Source organism: Choloepus didactylus, chromosome 7, assembly GCF_015220235.1.
Source record: "Choloepus didactylus isolate mChoDid1 chromosome 7, mChoDid1.pri, whole genome shotgun sequence".
In the NCBI taxonomy this organism is placed as follows: Eukaryota; Metazoa; Chordata; class Mammalia; order Pilosa; family Megalonychidae; genus Choloepus; species Choloepus didactylus.
Window position 1 is genome coordinate 11,129,682 of NC_051313.1, and position 12,816 is coordinate 11,142,497.

Genomic DNA, 12,816 nt, shown 5'->3' on the forward strand with positions numbered 1-12,816 from the left:
TTTATTCTCTTCTGCTAGGTTTCTTGAGTATTTCTATTTTCCTTTTACCTGCTACATGCCCTTCTGTCACAAGTGAAAACCTGTCTTAAAATAGATAGCTAATTGGGCAGTATTTCTCCTAAATCAACAGAGCAATACTTCAAATCAGCTGGAATGACCCTAAACGAGAGGTTCACTTCGTATCAGAAAGCCACTGAAGAGCATAGTGCCCGGCAAAAGAGCCCTGAGATCCACAGGTGTGTGCACCCTGACTTCTGTGGGTTGGTGATGTTCTAGGAGTATGCTTCCAAATCCTGATACAGTAGAACTCTGCTCTTATTTTTGGTTTAATCCTTGAATAAATAATAAATATATATCCTGTTTGCAGATTTTGTAACTCTATTTCTTAATTTTCAGTTAACTTGGTTTCAAATGGTTTATAGAACTGAACTCATCACTCTACAGTATGGAATTCAGTAGTTACCAGTTCATTTTGGAATAGAATTAACCCTTGAATTTGAATTTACTTCCAGAAAGTTTGTTTGTTAAATTTTTCATGAAAAAAGCTTGAATGTTGAAAATGGACAATTGTGTTCATATCTTCCAAGTTATATCACTTCATTGTGGTGTGAAGAACAAGTTATTTAATCTCTGCACATTAGTTTTTTCATCTACAAATTCAGGATAATTCCCACTTTGCAGGGTGGTTGTGACAGTAATACTGTTTGTAAGGTATCTAACCCAGTGCTTGGTACTTAGTGGGTGCTTAGTAAATGGCAGCTGTTTCCCACCTTGCAGCAGGTGGAAAGTTGGATGCAGCAAGAGGTGACTTTGGTGGTGATGCTAAAGAAGCCCTGTCCAGTTACAACTGATACTGTCACTGTCTTAAAGAGGCAAGGGAAGGCAAGGGGGAAGGCACAGGGAAAAGAACAGAGATCCACTGAATACGTAAAAATGTTTGAACTCTACCAAGGAGTCTTGTGCATACCTGTTCAGTGAGAATGTTGATGTATTTTAGTTGCATGATGACTGACAATTAAGAATGATAATATTCGGTTTAATTAAAGAATGATAATATTCGGTTTAATTAAAACATGAAGATATATTTCCATTTTAGATGATTAAACTCCATCTGGCATTTTAATTCATAGTGGATATATTTTTGTTTTCCTCATTGTCTATTAGGAATTAGGTTAGTCTGTGCGAAGTTATTCGTCTATTGAGAGAGAAATAACTGCCTCGTATAGGTGTAGTATAGTACAGTAATGGACAGTACTGTGAATTTTTTGGAACCATGAAGTTAATTTGACCACAAATACACTTTATTTACTTCTAGGAGAATTGACATCTCTCCAAGTGCCCTGAGGAAGCATACCCGTTTAGCAGGAGAAGAGAGAGTTTTTAAAGAAGAAAATCAAAAGGTATGTTTTTGAATACACATTTTTGTTCAGCTTAATTATTTTGTAATAAATATAGTTTATCAAGTGAAAATGTTCTGTCTTCTGTTTTTAACTTGTAAATGGATTATATATATATGTGGCAGTGTACAGTTAGAATTCCTTCTTAGAAGAAATCAAACTGATACTACATAAAATTAAACTAAGAGTCCTTTTTGAAAATGTAGTGAAAGGAAGAAGTTAGTAGTGAGAAAAGGGTGAAGAATCAGTGGATAGATAAAAGAAAATGGTATGGTAATAGCAAAGGTAAAAACTATATTGGGGTTTCTATACAGTTTTGAGGTGACACAGAATGACCCGGAATAAATGTTACTTGATTTATGTGTGCCTAATATATCTAGATTCTTCACAGAACAAATAGCAATCCCCACGTTGCTAGGTATTTTTGGTCTCAACAGAGAAAAAAAGCATTCTGTGTTCTGAGAACCGACTTACAAATGAACTTTGGGAGAAAAGCTATTTGTCGTTACTGAAATACATGTGGCCTTGTGGGGAAGAAGGCCTTTCTTGAGAATGAACCTGTGCAGGATTCTGGATAGGGAAGGGTTGGAGAAAATGGAATTCAGTGGTTAGAGAGAACTCTGATCCACCGATTCTATTAAGTAGACATTTTCTGGGTGGACTAGTCACCTAGGATAGGCAATGAAGAGTCTATAAAGCTAGAAATAAGGGGGGAAAGGTAGAAAGAGAGGAACTGTCTCTTACGTTAAAGAAATTAGGGGACTTGGAAGTATTGCTTGCTTCCAGTTGGAGGTGTCACTGATTACTGTGTATATGATATCCTGAAGATAATTAGCTTCTTGAATCTTGGTTTTCTAATCAGAAAAATGAGAACAGACACATCTGTTTTGCACATTGGTTGAATATGGGCTATTATGTAAAACACATGGCATTTTAGCACTAGAAGCTGTTATTAACAGTACCAGTTACTTAATAGGGCATGTTATTAACCTATTAGATATGGAATCTAGGAGCTTACAAGGATACTGAGACATAAACACATTTTTTGGCTTTTAGTTTAAATACCTTGGGTTGAATGTTGGTTACTTCTGTTTTTCCAACAATTTCTTCTATCCTTGTGCTCTGACAGTGAGTTTTTTTGCACCACTCCTTCTCATTATTCCGACCAGATTTTGATCAGGAAGGAGAGAGAAGAATGATAATTATTGGATGGGCAGGAGAATTAACTCCTTTTTATTCTTCATCTTGTGATCTGAGTGAATAATTAATGTACATTTATTAATATGTGATTAAAATGTATAATAGTTTGAAGTCTACAGAGTACTTTCCCTTGTTATTGCATTGCTTGTGGGCTTGGTGATACCTGTTTGAATGGGAAGTTTTTTGCTCTTGATTAGTTTTTTTCTTTGTTACCTTGGGAGCACATAGATGAGTAGTTGATATCATTTGGAGATATATACTTGCAATTTTATGGACGCTTATGAATATTATAGCTAGAGCTTCCAAAGTAAAATACTTATTGTTGAATACTAGCAAGGATGTCCACGTTGCTTAGCATCTTACTGATGTATGATTTTTCTTCATTCCTAGATGCCTCTTTCCATCTTCCTAAATTATATAGTATTTGAAAAAGCAATGGAACAAGAAGGAGGTGAATTGTGACCCAGTTAAACTAATGTCCGTTGCAATACCTGAATTGAAAAAGGGCAGTATATGGCCCAAATACTGAGTACAGGATTGGGAATAATATCTTTCTGGCTTTGTTTACCCCTTTTCAACCTCAGTGGGTTTCATTGATTATATTCCACTTGCATGTTATGGAAATTACAGAATATTCTGGAAGTGTCTTTTATTGGGTTGATCTACTTATTTGGGAAGTGCTTGATGATAATGAGGCTTAAGTAATGAGAAGCATTACTTTAGGGCCCCTTAATTTCATAAGCAGAACGGCTACACAACTATAGACTATAACATCTGTCATTGTTCAGCTATTTGAACTTTTAAAGAAAATAAGCCAGTTGTGAAAGGACAAGGGGATAATAATTAGTAAGAATGTGCTGAGTGGGAAAAGAAATTGTATCATTTTACTGTACAGAAGTTCATTATGCATTGTTTTGAACAGAAACTTATATGATTCTCATGGTAGTTGGTTTTGGTAACTTCCCCAGGCCCACTGCTCTTGAGTACACAAATGTTTAGTGAAAACACATGAAGAATGCTTTTTAGCAAAGACTTAAGTTATAGAAGTAGTATATTATGATCCATTCTTTTCTGATACTAAAATGCTGGTTTTGAAACTGGCATAAAATTTGGCTGTATATGTCTATTTTTTTCTTATTTCTCTCCTGAAATGTATATTTTACGTCTTTCTTTTTATAGGGAGATAAAAAATTAAGGTGTGATTCTGCTGATCTTCGACATGACATTGATCGTCGTAGAAAAGAAAGAAGTAAAGAACGGGGGGATTCCAAGGGCTCCAGGGAATCCAGTGGATCAAGAAAGCAGGAAAAAACTCCAAAAGATTACAAGGAGTACAAACCTTACAAAGATGACAGGTAATTGTTACAACTGTCTGAGTTAGGATTTAGCTTCTAATTAGCCTTTAATAATTGTCAGCTTAATTGCTTTCAATTTTGACTGTGTAATCGAATGTTTAAATTTAAACAATTAAAATTATTTGTTTTACAGCAAAAATGTATTTGTCTTTTACACGGCTTATGGTGGATGAGGACAAAAACTTTGGAATAGCAAGCTAACACTGAAAAAAAAAATGACAAATTAATGTGTCCTATTATCCAGGCTACATCAGGAGGTTGGACTTCAATGCAGTGCATTTCTAGAAACAGTTTGTGTAAGAACTTTGGTTCGTTATGCTTGATTCCGCACTTTTTCAACTCATAACACCCAGAGTACAAGAATTTTAAACTGATACCTAGTGGTTTAACATGGGAGAGATGGGGGGAGGAAGGACTAATGTTTATGAAATAGCAAATGTGCATTAGACTTGCAAGTAATGTTTCCATGGATACTGTTAGCAGTGGTAAGAGTTATTGCAGGTATGGCCTTTCTGGGTGTGGTGTTAGAATCATGTATATTTGATCATCATAGAGCCACGTAAATAATAGGAATACAAAGTACTCTTAGCAATAATTGTTCTTCTTGCTATTCATTAGGTAAATGGTGGATTTTACTTGTGTTTCTTTATAACTGGTATTTGTAATGTTAAATGCTTTTCATTTTTATAATGGTGTTATGGCCCAGACCATACCAGCTGTTCTCACCCCCGGTATGCAAACTGCAGTCATTTTGAAACTTGGCCTTGAGAACAATCTTTCTTTTCCCGACTCTTCTTTTCCTTTCCTTTAAATAAAAAAAAATTCAATAAAAAGTTAATTTAAATCTGTTGAAGAACTGAACCTTTTTCTTGAAGTTCACAGAATGCTAGTTCTAACTGACTGGCCATAGCATGTTTTTCAGTAGCAATGTAAAGCAGATATTGGAGGAGAATGGAAACAGACTGTCAAAGTTTAACACCCTATTATTTTACTTATGTAGTAATTTTAATAGGGATAGTTTTTTATATATGGAAAATATTCTTTTTATTATAAGATTCAACAGGGTCTTTATCTTTTAAAAAATAGCCCATAGTGTTTTGTTTCCTTTATTTTGCAGTAAACATAAAAGTAGAGACCAAGATCATTCTCGATCTTCGTCCTCTTCAGCATCACCTTCTTCTCCCAGTTCTCGAGAAGAAAAGGAAAGTAAGAAAGAAAGAGAAGAAGAATTTAAAACGCACCATGAACTGAAAGAATATTCAGGCTTTTCAGGTGTTAGTCGACCACGAGGAACCTTTGTAAGTTATGAAATTGTCTTTGGTCACTTGCTAGTACTTTACCTTAGAGTGCTGTACATAAGAAAAGGAGCTAGTCAAATATATGGTTTAGACATTGTCTGTTTTGAGAGTCATTACTTCTAAAGTCAGAACAAATGATGTTTGATGTATCAGCTTCATTAAGAAACGGCATTTTTAGATTGTGAAGCATTTGTATAAACTAGATATTACTATTTTTGACTTTGGAATTAGTAACTATGCATTGTCCTTAAAAAGACCCCTGTTGAAGAATTAAGGGAAGTTATCTTCAATTGATTAAAAAAGTAGCATTTGTTTCTGTATTACAGCTGTTTTTGTTTATTTTCTTCAAGTCCTTGTATATACGTATTTATATATTAATCATAGAAATTCATGTATTTATTTTCTTACTCTCTGTAGCACACACACACTATTCCTATGTTTCCATAAAGTTGTTACTGTAAATAGTTTAATGACTTAATAGTACTGCATCTTTTTGCCTCTTTAGTTTCTAGATTCAGATTCCTACCTTAAGTGAGGATTTAGTTGAGTATCAGTAGGGTTGTTTAGATCATTTGGGAAAGAGAAGATCTTGACTTGGTGACAGGTGTGGTGGAACACTTGGGACTCCTGTGATAATTCAAAGGAATTAGGCAACTCTTTTGATTAGTAAAAGAAAACAAAACAAACTGATTATTAAAAGAAAAAAATAAGCTCATGTCATGAAAGTGGAGTATTCTAACACTAGGTTGATGGCATTTCTTCTTAACCTATTCAGCTGTCAGGCAGAATTTTTTTGCCTATGATAAAAAATGGCCGTCCTTTTCCATCTGCAGTGGCTGTGAAATTGAGACTTAGGAAAAATTAGGGAATATGTTTTTTTGTTACTGCAGTAAAATTATAGTTTGCATGTAACTAAGTACCTTTTGATTGCATTACTAAACAGCTTTGTTAATGTTAATCAGTTTCGAATTAGAGGCAGAGGAAGAGCCAGAGGAGTTTTTGCTGGGACAAATACTGGTCCAAACAACTCAAATACTACTTTTCAAAAGAGACCGAAGGAAGAGGAATGGGATCCAGAATATACCCCAAAGAGCAAGAAGTACTTCTTGGTGGGTGTTAGAAATCTGTGTTTATTTGGTTTGCATTAATTCTCAAAGCATACTGGGTAAATACGTTTAAGTATAGATATCCACCACTATGTGAAGATTTCACCAGAATGGGGAACCTTTTTTAAAATTCATTACCCAGATGATTTAAAGTTTTGAAAATGTGGGTCCCTTTAGCCCTGTTTGTATACTATCATGACATCACTTATAGGCTGATCAGGGTAAGCTAAAAGTATACCTGATTTGATAGCCTCATTTAGAAAACATTATATTGTAATAGTGTTTTATATATGTTTCATATCTGTCTATAAGACAGTCACAGGAATAGAAACTTTTGATTTGTCTTCTATCATCACATCTGTTTGTTTAAATCATGTTACTTGTAATTCAGAATCTCAGGGAAGCTGCCAATTTCCATTGGAGTAAAAGGTAGATGAAAATTTATATTATGGAAAGATTGCTAGATAGAATGATTTGATGCTTCCTTTTGGTGGAGATGCTTTACCCTGTGAAATAGATTTCCAAGGGATAAAGCTAGAGGGTGGTGGATTCCGAAGGATTTTCTATGTGAGGATTGACATTTTCTGCAGTTTGGCAAGGGGAAAAGTGTCCTGTATTATAGACACTGACTGAAGAAAATACCACACTATTACCAGAAGCATTCATTTTTGTTGTAGCTTTTCAGGAAAGTTGTATTTCAGACAGAGTTTCCTGGTTATATGGAAACAAGGAGGAAAATAATACTGGTTTTACAGAATGGTGTCTTCCACTCAGCTTTTTATGAATACGTTTGAATAAACGTGAAAGATTGTGGCGTATTTGCTAAATTAATTAAAAGGTGGAGCTGTTTTTTGAAGCAGATCTCTGATTTGTGTGGAAAATGGGCAATATACTTGTTCTAAAAAGAAATTTTTGAAATTAAAGTAAGTACCCTCTCTTCTGGTACTTAAATGATCAAGAGGTCCGAAAAAATTAAATTAAGAATTTTTACAGAGTGTGTTGAGCATAATGTTTGCTCAGGGCATGCTTCTTTGAGGAAAGGTTTATGCCTGTCTGAGTCACTTGAATTGGAAAGTGAAAGGTGCATTTGACTCAGTTACAGGAAGGGTTTAAAAGATCTATCTACCTTGATTGAAGAATTTATTTCAGAGGCTATTATTTATGCAAGGTACTAAAGATGGAAAGAAAAAATGACAATGATTACAGTTCTTGGCTTATAGTAATGGCTAAAGAAACATTCTAAGTACCTATGATGGATTCCTAAAGAAGGAAATGGTGCACTCCTACAAAACAGAGAGTGATTAGGAGATATCTTAATCTTAAGATAGGGAAGCCCACTGGAGGGGAAAGATAAGTTCTGTTTTGGACAGGCTGAACTTAAAGTGCCTGTGGGAAATCAGGTGGAGATGAGGTCTAGAGAAGACAAAAAATATAGAGGCTGTCATCTTAGAGGTCATAATTAAAACTGTTACAGGATCTGCTAGTCAGAAGAGATTAAAAGGCCAGCAGTTTCAAAGGTGGGGTGGGGTAAAAAGTGAAGGATAGTAAAAATGCCAGACAAATTGACCAGTTGGGAAAGGTACAAGTTGAGAGGCATGAGGGGTGAATAAGGAGACAGTAATCAACTGTTTACCACTTTAATATTCTACAAATATTTAATTCAGTCCAGATGTTCATTTTTCTGTGGCAGTTTTTAAGAATCTGATATCGTAGCTTCTAACGTACATTGAGAGATACTCATTTTATGTTGGATTTTAATTAGGTGGTAGTTTCGCTGACCAAGAACAGTGTGTTATTTTAGCAATTTTGCCACTTCTGAATAGCAGTAACATTTTTTATGTTGCTATTAAGGGCTGTATTTAAAAATCTTGCTCTCTATAAAACGTATACATGCAAGTCATAGACTGATGTTCACTAGAAGTAAAATTAATACATTAATTTTTTTCTTAACCAATTCCCAAAATTAATTATTGGGTTCTTAATTATGAGTGATTCAAAATTGCAATTACCTTTTTTTTTTTTTTTTTTGCATGGATATTTGAATTTGAAAGATTTTGCATTTTTTTGTAAAGAATCTTTTGACTTTTCAGACAGCTAGTGTTGACAATGGAAACATAAAAATGTAATTCAGAGTAAATGCGGTTGAAAACTAGACATTACCCTAGGTTCTTTCAGAATAATTGACCAGGAAGGAAAATTAAATTTGTCCATATCACAGAAACATTAATACATAGTAATAATAATTAACACATTTATTAAGCATTTACTATACAAGGCACCATTCTAAGTGTTTTACATTTACTCACTTATTTAATGCTTTTGAGTAGTCTAGTCTACTTTTTCAATGAGAAACTGAGGTACAAAGATTGAGTAGCTTGGTCAAAGTTAATAGGTCGGAGTAGAAGTAGACCTGGATTCGAACCCATACGTTGGCCTCCAGTGCCAATATTCGTAAGCAGTTTACTGTTATTCCTCCTGTACTGAAAAGCAGTAATATTTACTGCCTTCATTTCTTAAATTTTCCATCTCTAAAGTTAGATTTATGCAAACGTAGGGTATTGTTTTCAGTAATGTTCCAGGAAAGATACTAGTCTTATTTAAAACTGAAATTTCATGGAGGGGGGTGAGTATGAAGAGTTGGAGTAAGTGGGAGAATACTGAAGTTGGCAGGTTTTCAGGGTTGAGTTGATGTTGTCCTCTAAGGAAAAGAAAAATCCCCCTCGGTAAAGGGTGTCTGGGATTAGCGTTTCAGACTGATCCTTTGGCAACCTGATTGTTCTGTGGAGAGGAGATAAGATTGAGAAACATATAGGTTCCAGTATGAACTCCTTTAACATATTCTTGGCTGTGTATAATACTTACCTTACCATCTGTGAAATTTTAAATTTTTTTGTATTGTAACGAGACTCACATCTTGGGAGTAAGAACTTCAGTATTAAGAGTTCATGTGTTTAGCATAAAAAATCTTGCTGCTGCCAGGACACACTCTGAAAAACACAGTTTACTCTCCTAGCTCCTGTTTTCTTTACCAGTAGCTGGTTTAATTCTAGTCTGTATTTGCTGCTCTGCTCTCAGCTGCCTGGTGTGGTGGTGTTTCTGCCTCCAGGGTATCTGGAGAATATATTCTTGGGTGATCACAGTCGTGAAGAGTACTTCGAAGGACTAGCTCTTGTGGCCTTGGGCAAGTTACTGAATTTCTCTGTGCCTTAGTTCAGTTATAAAATGGAAGTAGTAATGATATCCATTTCGCAGGGGCTTGAGGATTAGATGGGTAACTACATGTGAAGTCTTCAGGTAGTGCCTCCCCCATAGTGGTCATGATGGAAGTACTGTTATTACTGCCAACATTTGTGGAATGCTTGCCTGACAGATGCTGATCGGACCAGGCACTTTATTTACAGATTTTTTTTTTTTTTAATGTTTCCTCAAGGCTATCTCCCTTTTTCAAAACCAGGAACCAAATTCCTGGTGAGGTTGCCCGAGGTCAGAGAGTTCCTGTAAGTGGTGGAGTTAGGATTTAAACTCATGTCTCTGACTCCAGAATATGTTTGCCTCTTCCCCCAAATCTATGGCATACCGTGGTAAATACCACAAACAGAAAACCGCAGAATTTTTTTACTTTCCAGCTTATCTTATTATATCAGTCCAGGGATGGTGAAACATTGTTTGCTTTTTTTAAAAAATTCAGTTTTATTGAGATATGTTCACATACCCTACAATTATCCATAGTGTACACTCATTGTTCACAGTACCATCTTTAGTTGTGCATTCATCACCACAATTTTTAAACATTTTCGTTACTCCAAAAAAAAAAAACAAAAACAGGAGTACAAGTAAAAAAGAACACCCAAAACATCCCACCCCTCCCCATAATTCATTTAATTTTTGTCGCCATTTTTCTACTCATCTGTCCATACAGTGGAAAGGGAGTGTGAGCTGCAAGGTTTTCACACACAGTCACACTGTTTAAGCTACATAGTTATACAGTCGTTTTCAAGAATCAAAGCTACTGGGTTGCAGTGCAACAGAGAAAATCAAAAATTTTAAATAGAGTTGGGTTGGCTAGTGCCAGGAGTCTGACATTACGTAATTGCGTGGGCATCATTTTGAGTGGCAGATTGTTTTTTTTTTTTTTTTAATTCAGTTTTATTGAAACATATTCACATACCATACAGTCATCCATGGTATACAGTCAACCGTTCACAGTATGATCATATAGTTATGCATTCATCATCACAATGTATTTCTGAACATTTTCCTTACGTCGGAAAGAATCAGAATAAGAATAAAAAACGAAAGTAAAAAAAGAACACCCAAACCATCTCCTCATCCCACTCTATTTTTCATTTAGTTTTTGTCCCCATTTTTCTACTCATCCATCCATACACTTGATAAAGGGAGTGTGATCCACAAGGTTTTCACAATCACACTGTCACCCCTTGTAATCTACATTATTATACAGTTGTCTTCAGGAGTCCAGACTACTGGGTTGCAGTTTGATAGTTTCAGTTATTTACTTCTAGCTATTCCAGTACATTAAAACCTAGGAGATGTTATCTGTATAGTGTGTAAGATTGTCCACCAGAGTGACCTCTCTACTCCATTTGGAATCTCTTTAGCCACTGAAACTATTTCGTCTCATTTTGCATTCCCCTTTTGGTCAAGAAGATATTCTCAATCCCATGATGCCAGGTCCAGATTCATCCCCAGGAGTCATATCCTGCGTTGCCAGGGAGCTTTACATCCCTGGGAGTCGGGTCCCATGTAGGGGGGTGGGCAGTGGGTCCCACGTAGTGGGGAGGGCAGTGAGTTTACCTGCCGAGGTGGCTCAGTTAGAGAGAGAGGGCCACATCTGAGCAACCAAGAGGTACTCGGGGGAGACTCTTAGGCACAATTGTATGCAAGGTTAGCCTCTCCTTTGCAGTAATGAGTTTCATAAGGGCAAGTCCCGTGATAGAGGGCTTGGCACATCAAACCGCCAGCCCCAGTGTTTGTGACAACATCTTTAGGGGTTTCCTTTAAACTCTTTGTGATGTATTGAAGTTTATACTTTGGATAGTTCTTGAGTTCTTTATTTGATTATGAAGTCATACATACCTAGTGATCTTTAATTGGTTTGGTAAAAATAGATTATTAGAAGTTGGTAAAGTGTTCTTTCATAGAGTATTGATTATGAGTGTAATTGAGGTATTTCAACTAAGGAAGGAGGTCATCTGTACGAAATGAATATTCATAAAGGCACATTCTTTGTATTGAAAAGGTAGTATAATTTGAAAGAAAGTTTTAAGTAACTCTTGAGCAATTGGTAAATACTGGTACTCCATAGGTTTTGCAACATTTTGTTTGCATTATGCCAGTTGTCTCTTACAGTTGTATCAGTTTGCCTCATTTTTCCATTATTTGGGTGACAAACTTGGGAGGTTAAGTTTGAAGTGGAGAGCAGTTATTACAAATAGAAGACCCTTGGCTTTATTTGAGTTCAGGATTTTGGGTTATATTGCTTATGTCTACTCATCCACAAAGTCAAATACTGCTGAGTTTAGCCGATTGTTTTATTAATGGAACAATTTGTATGCTATGGGGAACATCTGTATTTGGATACAGTTAATGAAATATTAAGGTTGGAATGTGATAGTTGCAGTACCTCAGGTTGGTGAAGAAAGAAGAGTTGAGGTGTTAGGGACCAGGGCATTGTGATTTGGCATATAAGAATCCCTCACCCAGAAGGAGGAGTTGTTAATACATATTGATCTAGATTTGAATCTCTGTGGTAGCATTTTTAATCTTTATATGTAGAGTATAATTCAAACACCACCTAGTTTATTTAGTACATGTTATTGATAATGTTGTAGTGATATCTTTGAAGAGTTTTTGTAACATTATGATTAAGGCAGTTTTGTAGGGAACAATAATTGGTCCTTTTATCTCATTGTAAACAAGTGAACTTGTATGAAAATATAAGTGAGAAACAAAAAGGCCAGAACTCTGGAAATCAGTGGGTAATATAGCAGTCAAGGTTCTCCAAAGATTTGTCTGGGTAGCCTTCATTGGAATATATTTTTGTTGGAAAGTCTAGTTTCATTGGTTATGTTTTATATTTTTGAAACATTGTCAATGTCTTGTACCCAATCTTCTGAAGATTAATACATGACTTAAGATTGGAAAAGTAATCGTCTTCCTTACAGGAAAGTCATTTCATTGATAATTGTTTTTTAACCTTTCTGTAGCATGATGACAGAGATGATGGTGTGGATTATTGGGCCAAAAGAGGAAGAGGTCGTGGTACTTTTCAACGTGGCAGAGGGCGCTTTAACTTCAAAAAATCAGGTAGCAGTCCAAAGTGGACTCATGACAAATACCAAGGGGATGGGATTGTTGAAGATGAAGAAGAGCCCATGGAAAATAATGAAGACAAGAAGGACAGACGCAAAGAAGAAAAGGTAGAAACTTTCAACTTGTT

The 12,816-nt window shown here is 35.6% G+C and overlaps 1 protein-coding gene across 6 annotated transcripts in view; it reads left to right on the forward strand.

The window, feature by feature from the left end:
* BCLAF1 (BCL2 associated transcription factor 1) overlaps positions 1-12,816 on the forward strand; it is a 30,809-nt gene that overhangs the window by 15,181 nt on the left and 2,812 nt on the right. For 5 of the 6 annotated variants that reach the window (XM_037842590.1, XM_037842593.1, XM_037842591.1 and 2 more), the window contains 6 exons: positions 131-236; positions 1,316-1,400; positions 3,777-3,952; positions 5,070-5,250; positions 6,213-6,359; positions 12,584-12,796. In XM_037842590.1, the coding sequence (XP_037698518.1) occupies positions 131-236; positions 1,316-1,400; positions 3,777-3,952; positions 5,070-5,250; positions 6,213-6,359; positions 12,584-12,796 (908 nt within the window). Of the gene's footprint in view, positions 1-130; positions 237-1,315; positions 1,401-3,776; positions 3,953-4,085; positions 4,192-5,069; positions 5,251-6,212; positions 6,360-12,583; positions 12,797-12,816 lie in introns of those variants that run through there. The other variant, XM_037842594.1, reaches the window with a different exon arrangement.